Raw genomic sequence first — 13,307 nt, 5'->3', positions numbered from 1 at the left:
GAGATTTGTGAACCATACAGCAGATCTTGAATTTAATCCATTTTTCCGCACCGGAAGCCAGTGCAGCTGTTGTAGAAGGGGTATAGAGGCCGTTCTGGGAGGGGCGTTGGCAACAAGGTGGGCACCGTGTTCTGGACTACCTGCTGATTTTTACGCGTGCTCCTGTTGCAATAAACATGAAAAGAGTGCCTGCCGCAGTCAACTTGCACGGGCAGACCTAAAGTCTTCATAGTGAATGTGCTCACAAACCGGTTTGAATGTACTAGCTTCCAAGACACGTTTCTGATAGAAAGAGCATACCAGCCCCTGGCCCCATTGCCTCCACCAATAACCACCCTGAGACTTGTAATTGCAGACTACTTAACTTCCTTCACTGCTACACAGTGCTACAGCTTGCCAGGAAAGAAGTCCCTCTTTGGTTTCAATGCTCTGTGATAAGCATTTACCCAGACTGTATTGTCACAGTGCAGGTGGCTTGGTGTAAGTTCACCGAGGTGAAGCAGATCCTGCATGACAGAGAAAGTAAGTACACCATGCACTACGCCAAACTTAGAATTGAGCTGCAAGGGAAACCCCACTCCTTCACATGAGTGAAAAAAGGAGTCCAATGTGTGATGGGACGAAACATAAGATTACAAAAATCACAATTCAGGCTTCTGCAGGCATTGAGCTCCTGACCTGGATGAGTAACATGGAATAACCATACTGGTCGGGCCCATATAGAAGTCCATGCACTGTGTCCCCCCATGAGGCACTACGAGCTGTATTAAGACACGATGCATAATGTATTCCATATTTCTTTGATCCGAATCTTGACCTGCTTGTCTGGGTGTTCTGAGATGGATGAGAGGGTTAGATATGGGACTGAGAGAGCATTCTTCTTCAATCCTCCAATCATGATTCAAGGTCCCACCAGGCACAGGTAGAGCGTTGTTGATTGTTTTGGGGGTGCACTACTTGGGGTATCGCTTAACTTACACCTGTTGGAGTCGTTTTTTTAATGACTGTTGACCTCTTAGTTTGTACATGGTGATGACTGTATGTCCTTCCTTGGGCCCTTTACATGGGGTTGACGATGATTCTAAAGAATTCATTGTTTGATACTGCTAATAAACACATTTAAACCTAAACACAGAGACATCATGTGAGTCATCTAGTGCCCATATTCCACTGGTCTGACTCCACACCGTATTCCACTGGTCTCCCTCCACACCGTATTCCACAGGTCTCACTCCACAACATATTCCACAGGTCTCACTCCACAACATATTTCACAGGTCTCACTCCACACCATATTCCACAGGTCTCACTCCACACCGTTTTCCAGGGTTTCACTCCACATCATATTCTACGGTCTCACTCCACACCATATTCCACAAGTCTCACTCCACACTGTATTGCACAGGTCTCACTCCACATCATATTCCACAGGTCTCACTCCACACCATATTCCACAGGTCTCACTCCATACCGTATTCCACAATGTCACTCCACACCTTATTCCACAGGTCTCAATCCACACCATATTTCACAAGTCTCCCTCCACACCGTATTCCACAGGTCCCAATCCACACCGTATTCCACAGGTCTCACTCCACACCATATTCCACAAGTCTCACTCCACACTGTATTGCACAGGTCTCACTCCACACCATATTCCACAGGACTCACTCCACACCATATTCCACAGGTCTCACTCCACACCGTATTCCACAATCTCACTCCACACCTTATTCCACAGGTCTTAATCCACACCATATTTCACAGGTCTCCCTCCACACCGTATTCCACAGGTCCCAATCCACACCGTATTCCACAGGTCTCACTCCATCCCATATTCCACAGGTCTCACTCCACACCGTATTCCACGATCTCACTCCACACCATATTTCACAGGTCTCACTCCACACCATATTTCACAGGTCTCACTCCACACCGTATTCCACAGGTCTCAATCCACACCGTATTCCACTGGTCTGACTAATCACCATATTTCACAGGTCTCACTCCACACCATATTCCACAGGTCTCACTCCACACCGCATTCCACGATCTCACTCCACACCATATTTCACAGGTCTCACTCCACACCGTATTCCACAGGTCTCAATCTACACCGTATTCCACTGGTCTGACTAATCACCATATTTCACAGGTCTCACTCCACACCATATTCCACAGGTCTCACTCCACACCGCATTCCACGATCTCACTCCACACCATATTTCACAAGTCTCACTCCACACCGTATTCCCCAGATTTGACTCCAGACCATATTCTACAGGTCTGACTCCACACCGTATTCCCCAGGCCTCACACCACACCATTGTGAAAGATTACAAAATCTCTCCAAAAACACTGAGAGTAGATACAAGTTTTTCTCGGTGACAAAAGTCCTAGAAATTCTTTCTTGTTGTGACTGCCTATATGTCGTACAGCTCAATTCATTTCCATCTGCCAGAGCAGTAGACCCCGAAGGAGTTCTGCAGGAGGAAGTGGATTGGAACCTTATTGCCAAGTTAAAAGGGAGGCCGCCTTTTTTCTGCTCTTTTTTCCTGTGGTATCCTATTAAAAAAAGACATAATGACGTCAACATCAGTAGGGTATGGAATTCTCGATAGGAAAATGCTAAACGCGTCTTTCATAAGCGTTCGTGTGCCTTGATGATCGCTTACAGCCTTGGTGGATCTGACTTTCTGAGTAAAAATCACATTAATAACATGAAGACAACAATATATTTCAATCATACATGTTCAATTTTCTTGATGTGACTCAGGAAATGTGTCCTTATCTCTGCCAAGCCATGAGATTCAATACAAAGGAAGTACTTTGAATTAAGTTTGTATTTTTATCTTGCAGGAAATGAGGAATCTTCTGGCTTTTGGGCTGTTCTTGGTTGCGCTCTTTCCATTAAACCCAGGTGAGTACGCCCTGTACTAGTACTTTCATCTGTTTAGTATGTGTGATTCACAAGCTACCTACATGGGTTGAAAGCAAATGCTTATTTGTCTATATGTAGTATGCTCCTGATACGGATTACATAACTGCCAAGTTCCCCAGGTGCATGTGTGACTAGATACTCCGGTCCCATTTTTCTTAAAATTCTTGAACTTGTAGCCCTGGCTTTATACTGCATTAAATAAGACTACAAGTCCCAGAATTCTAAGGGGAAAAATGGGACTGGCTCAAGTAGTAACACATGGAAGTTAAGGTGTTATAAGCAGAATGAAGGGTAGGTCGGCCGCAACTTACGCTACTGACGGATAAGTCGTACGTGATGCCAAGGAGTGTCTAGGCTTTCCATAGTGGTTGGCTCCATTCTCACTGCCTTTTGCTGGTCCCTACTCAGAGAGACCCAGTTACTGTTGGTGTAATTTGGTGAGGGTATGGTTATCTATTCCAAGACACCTATATGAACTGCCCCTCTGGGAGTAGTTAGTAGGGTTTTTAGAAACCAAAGAAATGTAATGATTTTATAGACACAAGAGGGCATGAAACATGTTGACCGACATTCTTAATTAAATGCATGATGAGATTACTATATCCTCCTATTGCAAGTATTGTATATTTTTAATCATGACATGGAACCCACTAATTAAAGTTGGTTCAGCTGGTTCCCATAGTCATTTTTAATACACAACATCCCCACACTCTACTCACCTCTGTTTATGCACCTCACATATCACACACACCTGCTTCATCATCGGCCAAGATCACAGGTAAAAGATCTCCGGCAAAGAGCCCTCCTGCGGGGCCCATTGGGCATTGCAGCGCTGGCCCAACGAGGAGCTGCCCGATGATGAAGCATTACATCCTTCGGAGTGTGTGAAAGCCCTTGCTTCTCATACGAGCACTCCCCCAGTTTAGGACCATACCTCCCTCCCTTTTTCTTGCAGGAACAACACACCTCTTGTTTTCACAGAACATACCTTGAGGCTTGTATGCTAGACCTTTTTTTGCCCTCGATCCCTCCTTGTTTATTTGTTATAAGCAGACAGGCACACAGAGCAGTGTGCAAATTACAGTAACAAGCACATCTATTTTTTAATATTTAAATGTCTTTACAAATTGTACAATCCAAGTGGAAAATCGGCCACACAACGGTCAAAGTACAATATTAATGATTAAAGCAGGGCAAATAGATTGTTGGAGTGTAAAAATAGTATATATACACGTATTATGTTTTAAATTTCTATTGCCTATATGGATAAGGATAGAATGCGCTTGTGTATACTGCATGAACGGAAAACATCCTTCAATGTTTTATTGAAACATTTAATTATCTTTTATATTTAAAAAAAATAGTGGTTCAGCACATAGGTCTGTAGAAACATTGAAGAGACTGTTCATACATCTTAAAGAATACAAAAAAATCCACTGTCAGATGGAATCAACACATCCTCTTTGCACCTGTGACCAGACAGACAAACTACTATACCCTCGTGTTCTTTCACTCACCCAGTCCAGAATACTGTATCCAAGGATCCCAAATCATATTAAACGTCTTATAGCAACCCTGGCTTCATATAAAACCTTTTACGCCTCCATGCACCAGTCCATATTACTACATCATATATTGAATTTGAAGGATTCATACCTTCCCCGAATCTGTATTAAGACATACATTTCCACTGCCTTCTACCCTGCATGGGGGAGGCGATGGGGGCCATCATCTCTCCATATCTCATACAACATAACCTTTCCCTCCAAAGGAACAAACACCCTTCTCTCTTTTTAAGGCTTCATGAACAGATTTCCTGAGCATTGCAATGCAGGGACACAACTATATGGCAAGGTATGGTATAAAGACCCCAGCATATTGTAGCCTCTCAAACATGAATTATCTTATGAAACCCTATTCGTATTGCTTTCTCCCTAGGGTCAATAATCACCTGTTCCCAATCTGTATCATCCACCCTCCCACCTCAATCAGAGACTCCAGTTGCATTGGGCTTTACAGTGCAATGTACTGTATATTTGAGAGATGGCCATAGTCCTTAACTTGGTACTAAGTTGTCTATTTTCCAAAGGTATGTCATTGGGTATGCCTTGTATGAATGAGATGCATCTCCGCAGAGCATGTCTAAACTGTAGATATCTTTATCTTTTGTACTCTGCTTAGTCAAGTTCTCATTCTAGTTATACGTCATTAGACACCTAGCACATCTTCCCCCATATTTCTCAGTTTTGAAATCACAGTTCTGTCCTACAATGTGAAACCTTTCAGTCTCTTAGGGTAATACAGAAGTTTCCTTCACAACCAGGTAATCTTTTTTGATTACTCTGCCACATTGTAAATAGTGTGTAGCTTGTTTCCATACCTGGACACAGTTGCTGTCACTGCTGGAAGATGCTTCCTCTCTTTCGGTAAATAGCACACAGGTAGTCACCCCTCCTACTAGTGCATCTCTGTAGATATTCAGGGAAGGCTCTTGTAATGGATCATGTGCCCATTCATTATAGCCAATGAAAGTGATGCTCATAATCGCAGGTGGGGTCTTTCCATATAAGCTCCTCTATAGGGTAGCCAGCAGAATCTGTAGAGCAACTCCATGCAAAAAAGCATCCGGAGGGTTGCCCCTTGGCTCCCCAAAAAATCATTATTGATCCAAAATGGTGTGTGTTTGATGATACAGAGCAATCTAGTTAAGGTTATCTTTTTATCTGCTCTATACAATAAAAAAAGGAGTTAGTCAGGATTTAGGGGTTGAGACTGGGCTCTAATTAGATTGCACTTAAAAAGCACAGCTCATCCATTGTGACAAATATTTGAATCTCAGTTGGCGCAGTAGCTTATCCCTCAAGGCCCGAGGTGTCAAAGGGTCCAAATTAAATTGATCAGAATTGATCTTAAAGCCAAAACATCTGCCATAGATCTAAAGTATGTTCTTATAGATACAATAGTATATCATCTGAGAATAAGGATCTTCAATTCCCTGAATTTACATTCCAGCGGAAGCCACTCACTAGTGCATCTTGCCGATTCTAACACCCCAAATGTTCTATCTAAAGTACATAGCAGAGACAGGGGCAGCCCTGATGCATGCAACACTGCAAGTGTAAGACGCCTGACACCACTCTATTCACCATCTCCCTAAGTTTCTTGTACAGGAGCTGGAGCCAGGCCAAGGTCTTCAATCCTAAACCTGTGTTGGCCATCATTACCAGCATGAAAGTCCATTGGATAGAATCAAATGCTTTCTGCATACCAAGGCAACGGACCATTATGTCAGAAGTCAAGCCATTTTGTGGTTTCCCAGGACCAGCGAGAATCCGCCTCCCTACCTAAGACAACGCAATCCTAGAGTGAGGAAGAACACCCCTGAAGATAATACTAACCTGGGAAAAAGAGAGGTCAAGGTAGAGAGTGGGGCGAGGTTTGGATGTTAATGTAGCTCAGCCCTTCATAAAGACTCCAAAGTCTTTAACAAGCGTGCTTCACTCCAAAGCTCTGACTCAAAATGGCGCTTACTGGGATAAAGTATTGGTAGCTCTGTAACTAGCTCCCTGGATACCAGTTTGCAGCCAGAGAACCAAAAGGAAAGGGAGCATTTGTCCAGTGGATCTTTGGTCGTAAATATATTGGCACGATAGCACCAACAATGAAGGAAACCGTCCAGAAGTGTCTTTACTATCTCTTTCACTGATAACGCCTCGTCATGCGAAAGGGTCAGCATTGGGAATTTCAGCTGACCTCAGCTTCAGCAGCCTCATGACTAGACCTATAAAGGGGCTCATATTACTTGGCAAGCACCTGTGCTGTCTCATCGTTAATGCGTACCACCATCCTGTTATTCCAGGGGTCTCTTATCGATCATTCTTCTCTCTCGTTAACTCAGTCTTTCTGTTAGCTTCCCTACCTTATTGCCCACCCCTCATAAATATGCTTTTCCAACTGGTGTATTGCTCCTGAGCTTCGTAACCCACTAAGGTCCGCAGCTCTTCCATCATTATTGCCAACTCCTGGATGAGCCCGCCCCTGGAACTCTATGGACCACTCCGCCTTCGGAATAGACTATTCCCGGTCTCTCACTCTATTGGTCACCTCTCTTCTTTACCTCATTATTACTGTCATAGATTTTCCCTCAACACCTCTAAAAAGCCTCCCATAATGTGACCCCAGACTTCACTGTGCATATATTTTCCATGAAGTAAGAGTCTGATGTTACCAGCAATTTTGACATGGTTTTCTCATCTTTCAATTACTAGGCTTCCAGCTCAGCTAAGTGCACACGCCTCTAGTGTTATTACTGAAGGAGAATAGAGCAGCGCATACAGATATAATACTGACTTGGACTGTTAATGTGGCAAAGAAAAGACAAACGAACCTATAGCCCTATGAAGAAGCTTTCTACTTGTAGAGAAGAAGAAGCCGTTAGAAAGAGAGGAAGGCCTGGAAACTAAGCATAGACAAAGATAAAAGAAGGAAAAAAGGAAGACAGAATACGAACAGGACCGATAATGATGGAGTACATTTTGCTCTCGACAGGCACAGGAGACGAGATTGCTGCAGACACCAAAGGCCTGATTTAAAGCTTAGTTGGGTTACCCAGTCACAAAATGTGATGGATATCCCGTCCGTTTTAATACAAGTGCATTATATCCTATGGTACTTCTAATAAGGCGGACAGGATATTGGTAATTCTGTGACAAAGTAACCCCTCCACGAAACTCGTAATTAGGCCTCAAGAGAGGCAAGAGGACTGAGAACACCGAGTAAGGTAGGGTTTCAGGGATGAGCTCTAGTGCCAACAAAGGACTGAGACATTTTCCCCTTTTGACATTATGGAGCTAGGGTGAAGGAAACCCCAAAGAGGATTTCCATGGGACAGCGAGGAGCATGAGGAGGTTGCAGCAGATGCGGACTGTGATCAGGTTTATCTGGAGTTCCAGCTTCCAGCCTCAGAATTCTGCCATAGCCCAGGAGGATTGTGGCCATGTCAGGTCAGGTGCATTTGTAGGGCTGCAGGCTATGCTGGGCTGGAAGGTGAGGAGAATAAAATCCGTACATAAATTGTGGGAGTGCATAACGTGGTTTGACGGGCACAAACATTTCCTGAACCAGGACTCAAGGCTGCATAGAGGTATTCACATAGGACAAAAGACTTATCCCACTTCGGGGGCTTGGTGAAGCTGAAGTCAGCAATAAATAAACGGGGCAATTACTAGGGAAAAGAAGACCCCATTTCTGCATGCATAGCTTTTTTCACGAGAAGATAGAGCTGCCCACAGGAATTTTTTCTAAATCCTTCACTTACCTTTGGATAAGCTTTTGTTGCTGTGAGCGAAGAACAGAGAGGAGTATTGGCACCAGGGATGCCAAGGGAGGCAATGCCGGGCGCAAATCCTCTGCATAACCGACACCTGGAAAAGGAAGATAGACATTATTGAGAGTCAAGAAGATAGGACTTTGGGGTGAACTGTAAGAAGATAGGGAAACAGACTGTCTGAAAATAAAGCTCTGTATCAACTAAGGACTGGAGATTCATGAGCAATTTGTTGTTCCCAACAGTAACACTGCAACAGTGAACCATGTGGGAGCAGAACCGTTTTCAGGACACTCTAACATTTAGAACACCCAACATTTTACCTGAGACATTTCTCCCACTGAAAGTATTTGCTCAATAAGGTATCCTCCCCAACATCAATGTAACAGAGTAATGGAAACAAGAAATTTGGACCACTCAGTAATTGAGTTCTCGATCAGTCAAATGTTAAAGGGTTTTATTACAAAAATCTCTTAAACAAGCAGGTCAGAATAAATGCCATAAAGGCTTCCATGCAAAGTTATAAAGAGTAGTCAAAATCAAACGTTATCAGTCCCATATGGGTAGGAATATCAAAAGGGAATTTTACGCCATCCATAGTAGGAAATCAAACATTCCCAAAAATCTGTCTCACCCCAGAATCAAGTGGTTCTTACTAACAATTCTTGCATAACAAATTAGTAAAACAGCAAAATCACTGTGATATTGTTGCAGGGATTCTGCTTGGAAGCAGAACTGTGCCTTGGGAGAGTCTTTCTACCACATCAGTACCTGTAGGCCGAAATCTGACTAGCTCTCAGTACCTCACCTAAACGCTTTACCTTTCCATCCTGGTGATTTTAGTTAAGTGTAGTGGGTCACAATTTGTAATCTCCCTTATTAAAATTGACAAGGTAAGTTGAATTGCCACCCACTACGACTCTGTATTTTGCAAAACCCACCTATTGGTGACGAGGTCGGTTCCCAAAATACAAATGCATTCGGCAAAAGTCAGTGCACAAATTGCGACTACTTTTACTAAATGCATCATTAGTACATGGGGCCCAAAGTAATGGGGTGCTTGGCCTCTTCAAGTAGAGCACCTTGGAGCCTGGTGGTTTGACTTGAGCCTGGGAAGGCTTGAAGTTGGAACGGTAATAGTCCTGAAGCTAATTTAGCAAGCATGTGCTGGAAAAGCACTAAAGCAATCAAGTTATTTTACAGATCAGATGTGTTACTTATTATTGCTGCAATCGGTTAAGAATATTTTTACAAGCTATTTTCCTTTTCTATCCAAGTTCTTTCCCAGGAATGCCCCAAACTCAAAGTAAGCAACTGCAAGGAATGTATCCAGTCTGGCCCCGGCTGTGCCTGGTGTAAGAAGTTGGTAAGTAAAGTGATAGTCATTGTTTGTGATTGAGGTCAGTGCTAAATATGTTAAAAAGGAAAATGCAGGAGCTTGAAGTTTTTATTACAAACCTGCAGTAGGCGCTGCAGAATGTCCAAATTGCCAAATACAAAGGTTGTCTAGTCTTGCTTCCACCACATGTCTCATTCTTCCACCACCCTATGGTTCCAGCCTCTTTATCTCAGCCTTGCAGTTTCTTTTTAATCCCTTATGTTCTCCCTTTGTCACTGTTTACCTATCTGTCTCTTTGCCCAACACCTGCAACCACTGGCACTAATTAAGCGCTGCTTGAGTACAGCTGCATAATAATTATCAATAGGAGCGAAATGTCCAATCATGGCTGCGCCTGGGACCCCTAGATCAGCATCAACCTCAGGAACCCCCCTCACATCTCCAAAATAGGACCCTTCTGCAGCTCATGCTGCTAGAACACATCATCTGGAGATTCCTGTACCTTCTCCAATGCATAAGCACGCTCCCCTGTTACTGTGCACTTCCAGCGCTGCTGTGCCCAGAATTACCCCATTTGTTCTGCCCCATCACTATCCCCAAGCAAAAGACCCCACTATGAACACAGTGTACATGTTATGCAGTCTTGGTTCACTTTGTATCATATTTGCATTCCCTGTCACAACCGAGCACGCACAGTGGCACGATTAGCCAAATACACAATATTTGTCTGTCTGAGTATTATGTGTACCTATAATCTAAATACGTTTTTTGGTACAGTGTTCACATTGCGCAGTACAGCCTTTAACAGTTTTATGCAGATTCATAAATATCATATGTGAAGTAGAATTTGGCTTTAGCTTTGCTGAACAGCGCTCTGGTGCACATTTTTTATTTGATTAATTTCGGAATAAAACTATGGATATTTTTGTAATACTTCTGTATATATGATAACATTAGTTGTAAAAACAGTGTTATCGGCCTTGAACCTTTTCGAGAGCCTGTTACCATATATTCTGGAAGTAGGTGTGCTGGGGGTGCTTCAGTACCCCCAAAACACCCATGCTGAATTTCAGAGAGTGAATGAGCAATAAAGAACCTTTACATTTTGTTTTATCTGGTAACGTGCTGTGCTTCAAAGACAGAGGTCAAATGTCAGGCAATACCTGTTGGCAGATGGCTGATTTCCTTTTAACATGGAGATTGCTGTTTACTTTCGCTAACTGCAATGCCAGATGATTTAGTAAAGTGAACTATGAGGCAATCTTGCAGGGGTACACTAGATGCCATTTTTCGAACACATAATAAAATATAGTACCTGCAAATGTTACAGACTATGTCAGCAGTTCAGAAAGTACAAATAAAGCAAAGTTTCTGTGTAACTCTACAGTATTATGGAGACAAAGAATTTAATAGGATCAAAATAAATCAAGACTCACTTATTTCCTGAAACTCGACTTCCACCCATTGCCGCTTGTGCACTTTTTATCAGTAACAAATTGTATGCCTGAGCAAATGGGCAATGTGCTGTGTGTAAATGACAGTGCGCTACCGCTCCATGCTTTAGGTATATGCTTGTGACAGTGCTCTGCAAAAAGCAACCCTGGTTTTATACTACACATCTTATCAATGTCCTGCCGAATGTATTTACTATATTTGGGGCATATTATCAAGTAGGACGTTAAAATTATCGCCGGTTTAGCGGCAGAAAACGGCCGCTAAAACGGCGATAATGGGCTTGATAATATGCCGTAGTGAATTCCAATAGAAGCCCAGAACATGGGTTTCTATTGGAATTCTCAAGGCGATAATTTTAACGCCGTTCCTTGATAATATGCCCCTTTGCTCTTTGTGTGTGACGCCTAAAATGTTATTAATGTGTTCAGTGATGGAACATTGATGGCTGGGCACCCACTCTGAAAATTGTTCCAGCACCAGGGCCTGTTACTGCTTTAAAGCAGTTCTGAATAGTTCGGGGGATCCAGAGTCTTTATCACCACCGTATTGTAAATTACTATGGAGAACGTCTTGAGACTGTATCCATGTTTGTGTCAAGATGTTTACAATATGAACTTAAAGAAGACCCTGACATGTCGATGCCTTTCCTAAACCCCACTATACTTCCATCAGAATTAGCCTAAGGAAAGGCACATTCTAAATCTTTGGCAGATCACTATAACCACAGTCATGGATACACTATTCTGGCAATTTCTTGTAAAAGTTTCGAATTTTTCCAGATTTATTTGTGAACTTTAGCAGCTACATATCTGAAACACTAATAGGATCCCTCTGCTGATGACTTTATAAGTAACATGAGGCAATGCTCTGAATCATAGGGTTAAAGCTCGATTAAAAGAAGAGACAGAAATAGTAGTTCAATCATGCTTCTTACTTTAATGCATTTCTCACATATTTGTATTGCCCAGAACTTCACAAAAGCAGGGGAGCCCGATTCAGCAAGATGTGACACCATCCGGCAACTGGCGCAGAGGGGATGCAGCGAGACGGATATTGTGTCACCACAGAGCAACAGCATTAGAGTAGGAAACGACCAACTTTCCAATGTGGTTCAGCTAGTCCCCAAGAACATTCGGCTCAACCTACGACCAGGTAAGAATTCCAGTGAATCCTGTGACTAATGCACCGGAAAGTTTGAAAGATCTGTGAGCTCCTCCATTAAACTCACAGTGCCTATTTCAGTTTATGTAACGATCCAAGACCTATCAAACAATGTAGACCACAGTAAGTGTGATTACCCTAGTTCAAGAAGGTAATACAACACACTGTCTGTACACATGTCCCCTTCTTTCTGGCTCCCTGATTGCTATATTCAAGAATGAGCATGATCCAGCCACAGGCAGCACTCAGCCACAAGTGCCTGCTGGAAGGTACGCGTCACACGTAGTTATCAGGGCATGCCAGCTCCGACACCCGGAAGCGCACATCAGTCAGTGCTCTTCGAGGTACCAAGAGTCGGTCATCCTAGATATCAGTGAGATGGTGGGTACGTCGTGACATGTGTTCAACATGCAGACTTCCATCTTCCATACTTTGCTAGTGCGAACCCCAGCAAATGTTTAGGCATCCTCACCACGATCACAGCTGTGATTCACCTCTAAAGTTTGGGATTTGCCATAATAATTAAGGTATTAGCATGGCTGTGTCATAGGGCTTGCAGGAGAGCTTCCATCATGGCACAACAGCACCGTCGAACCCCCATCCGGTTCCTCACAGTTTGAGCTCATTAAAGTTAGATTTTTGCTATGTACTCATTTAAAAGATACATACATATTAGACCATTTAGGAAAATTCAGAACTGCCTAAAAGCTTTCACGGAGCTAAGGCAGTCAGCAAAAAAACTAAAAAATAAGCAGGGCTACAGCAGGGACACATTAACAGAAAAGGAACATTTTTAGGGCACAAAGGATCAAATCATTTCCAATCTCTCTAAATTTTAGAAGTAGGTTATGTGAAAACCTGTGGTCCAGATCCAAGAAGTAACACTATCCAAAACGTTTCCTTTTAATATTTTAAACATACAGTTGCTGCACAATTTCTAGGAGAAGAGAATGTGCTGGAGAGGAGGTAGCAGAAGGTACAATAGTTCTGAGACGCGCCCTCTGCAGCTTCCTCCAAACTTCAGACCAATGTTCAAACTTAAGGAGTCTCTGTACTGTCTTGACTGCGAAATCTTGAGCTTGTTA

At 43.0% G+C, this 13,307-nt stretch overlaps 1 protein-coding gene across 1 annotated transcript in view; it reads left to right on the top strand.

Annotated features, from left to right (window-relative positions):
- ITGB2 (integrin subunit beta 2) overlaps nucleotides 1–13,307 on the top strand; it is a 222,086-nt gene that overhangs the window by 89,985 nt on the left and 118,794 nt on the right. Inside the window, exons 3-5 of the mRNA XM_078680550.1 lie at nucleotides 2,860–2,920; nucleotides 9,545–9,633; nucleotides 12,030–12,213. Coding sequence (XP_078536676.1) covers nucleotides 2,860–2,920; nucleotides 9,545–9,633; nucleotides 12,030–12,213 — 334 coding nt within the window. The remainder of the gene's footprint in view (nucleotides 1–2,859; nucleotides 2,921–9,544; nucleotides 9,634–12,029; nucleotides 12,214–13,307) is intronic.

The sequence above is a fragment of the Lissotriton helveticus genome, chromosome 3_1, assembly GCF_964261635.1.
Source record: "Lissotriton helveticus chromosome 3_1, aLisHel1.1, whole genome shotgun sequence".
Lineage (NCBI taxonomy): Eukaryota > Metazoa > Chordata > Amphibia > Caudata > Salamandridae > Lissotriton > Lissotriton helveticus.
Note: the sequence above shows the minus strand (reverse complement) of the source record. Positions and strands in the feature narration are given on the sequence as shown.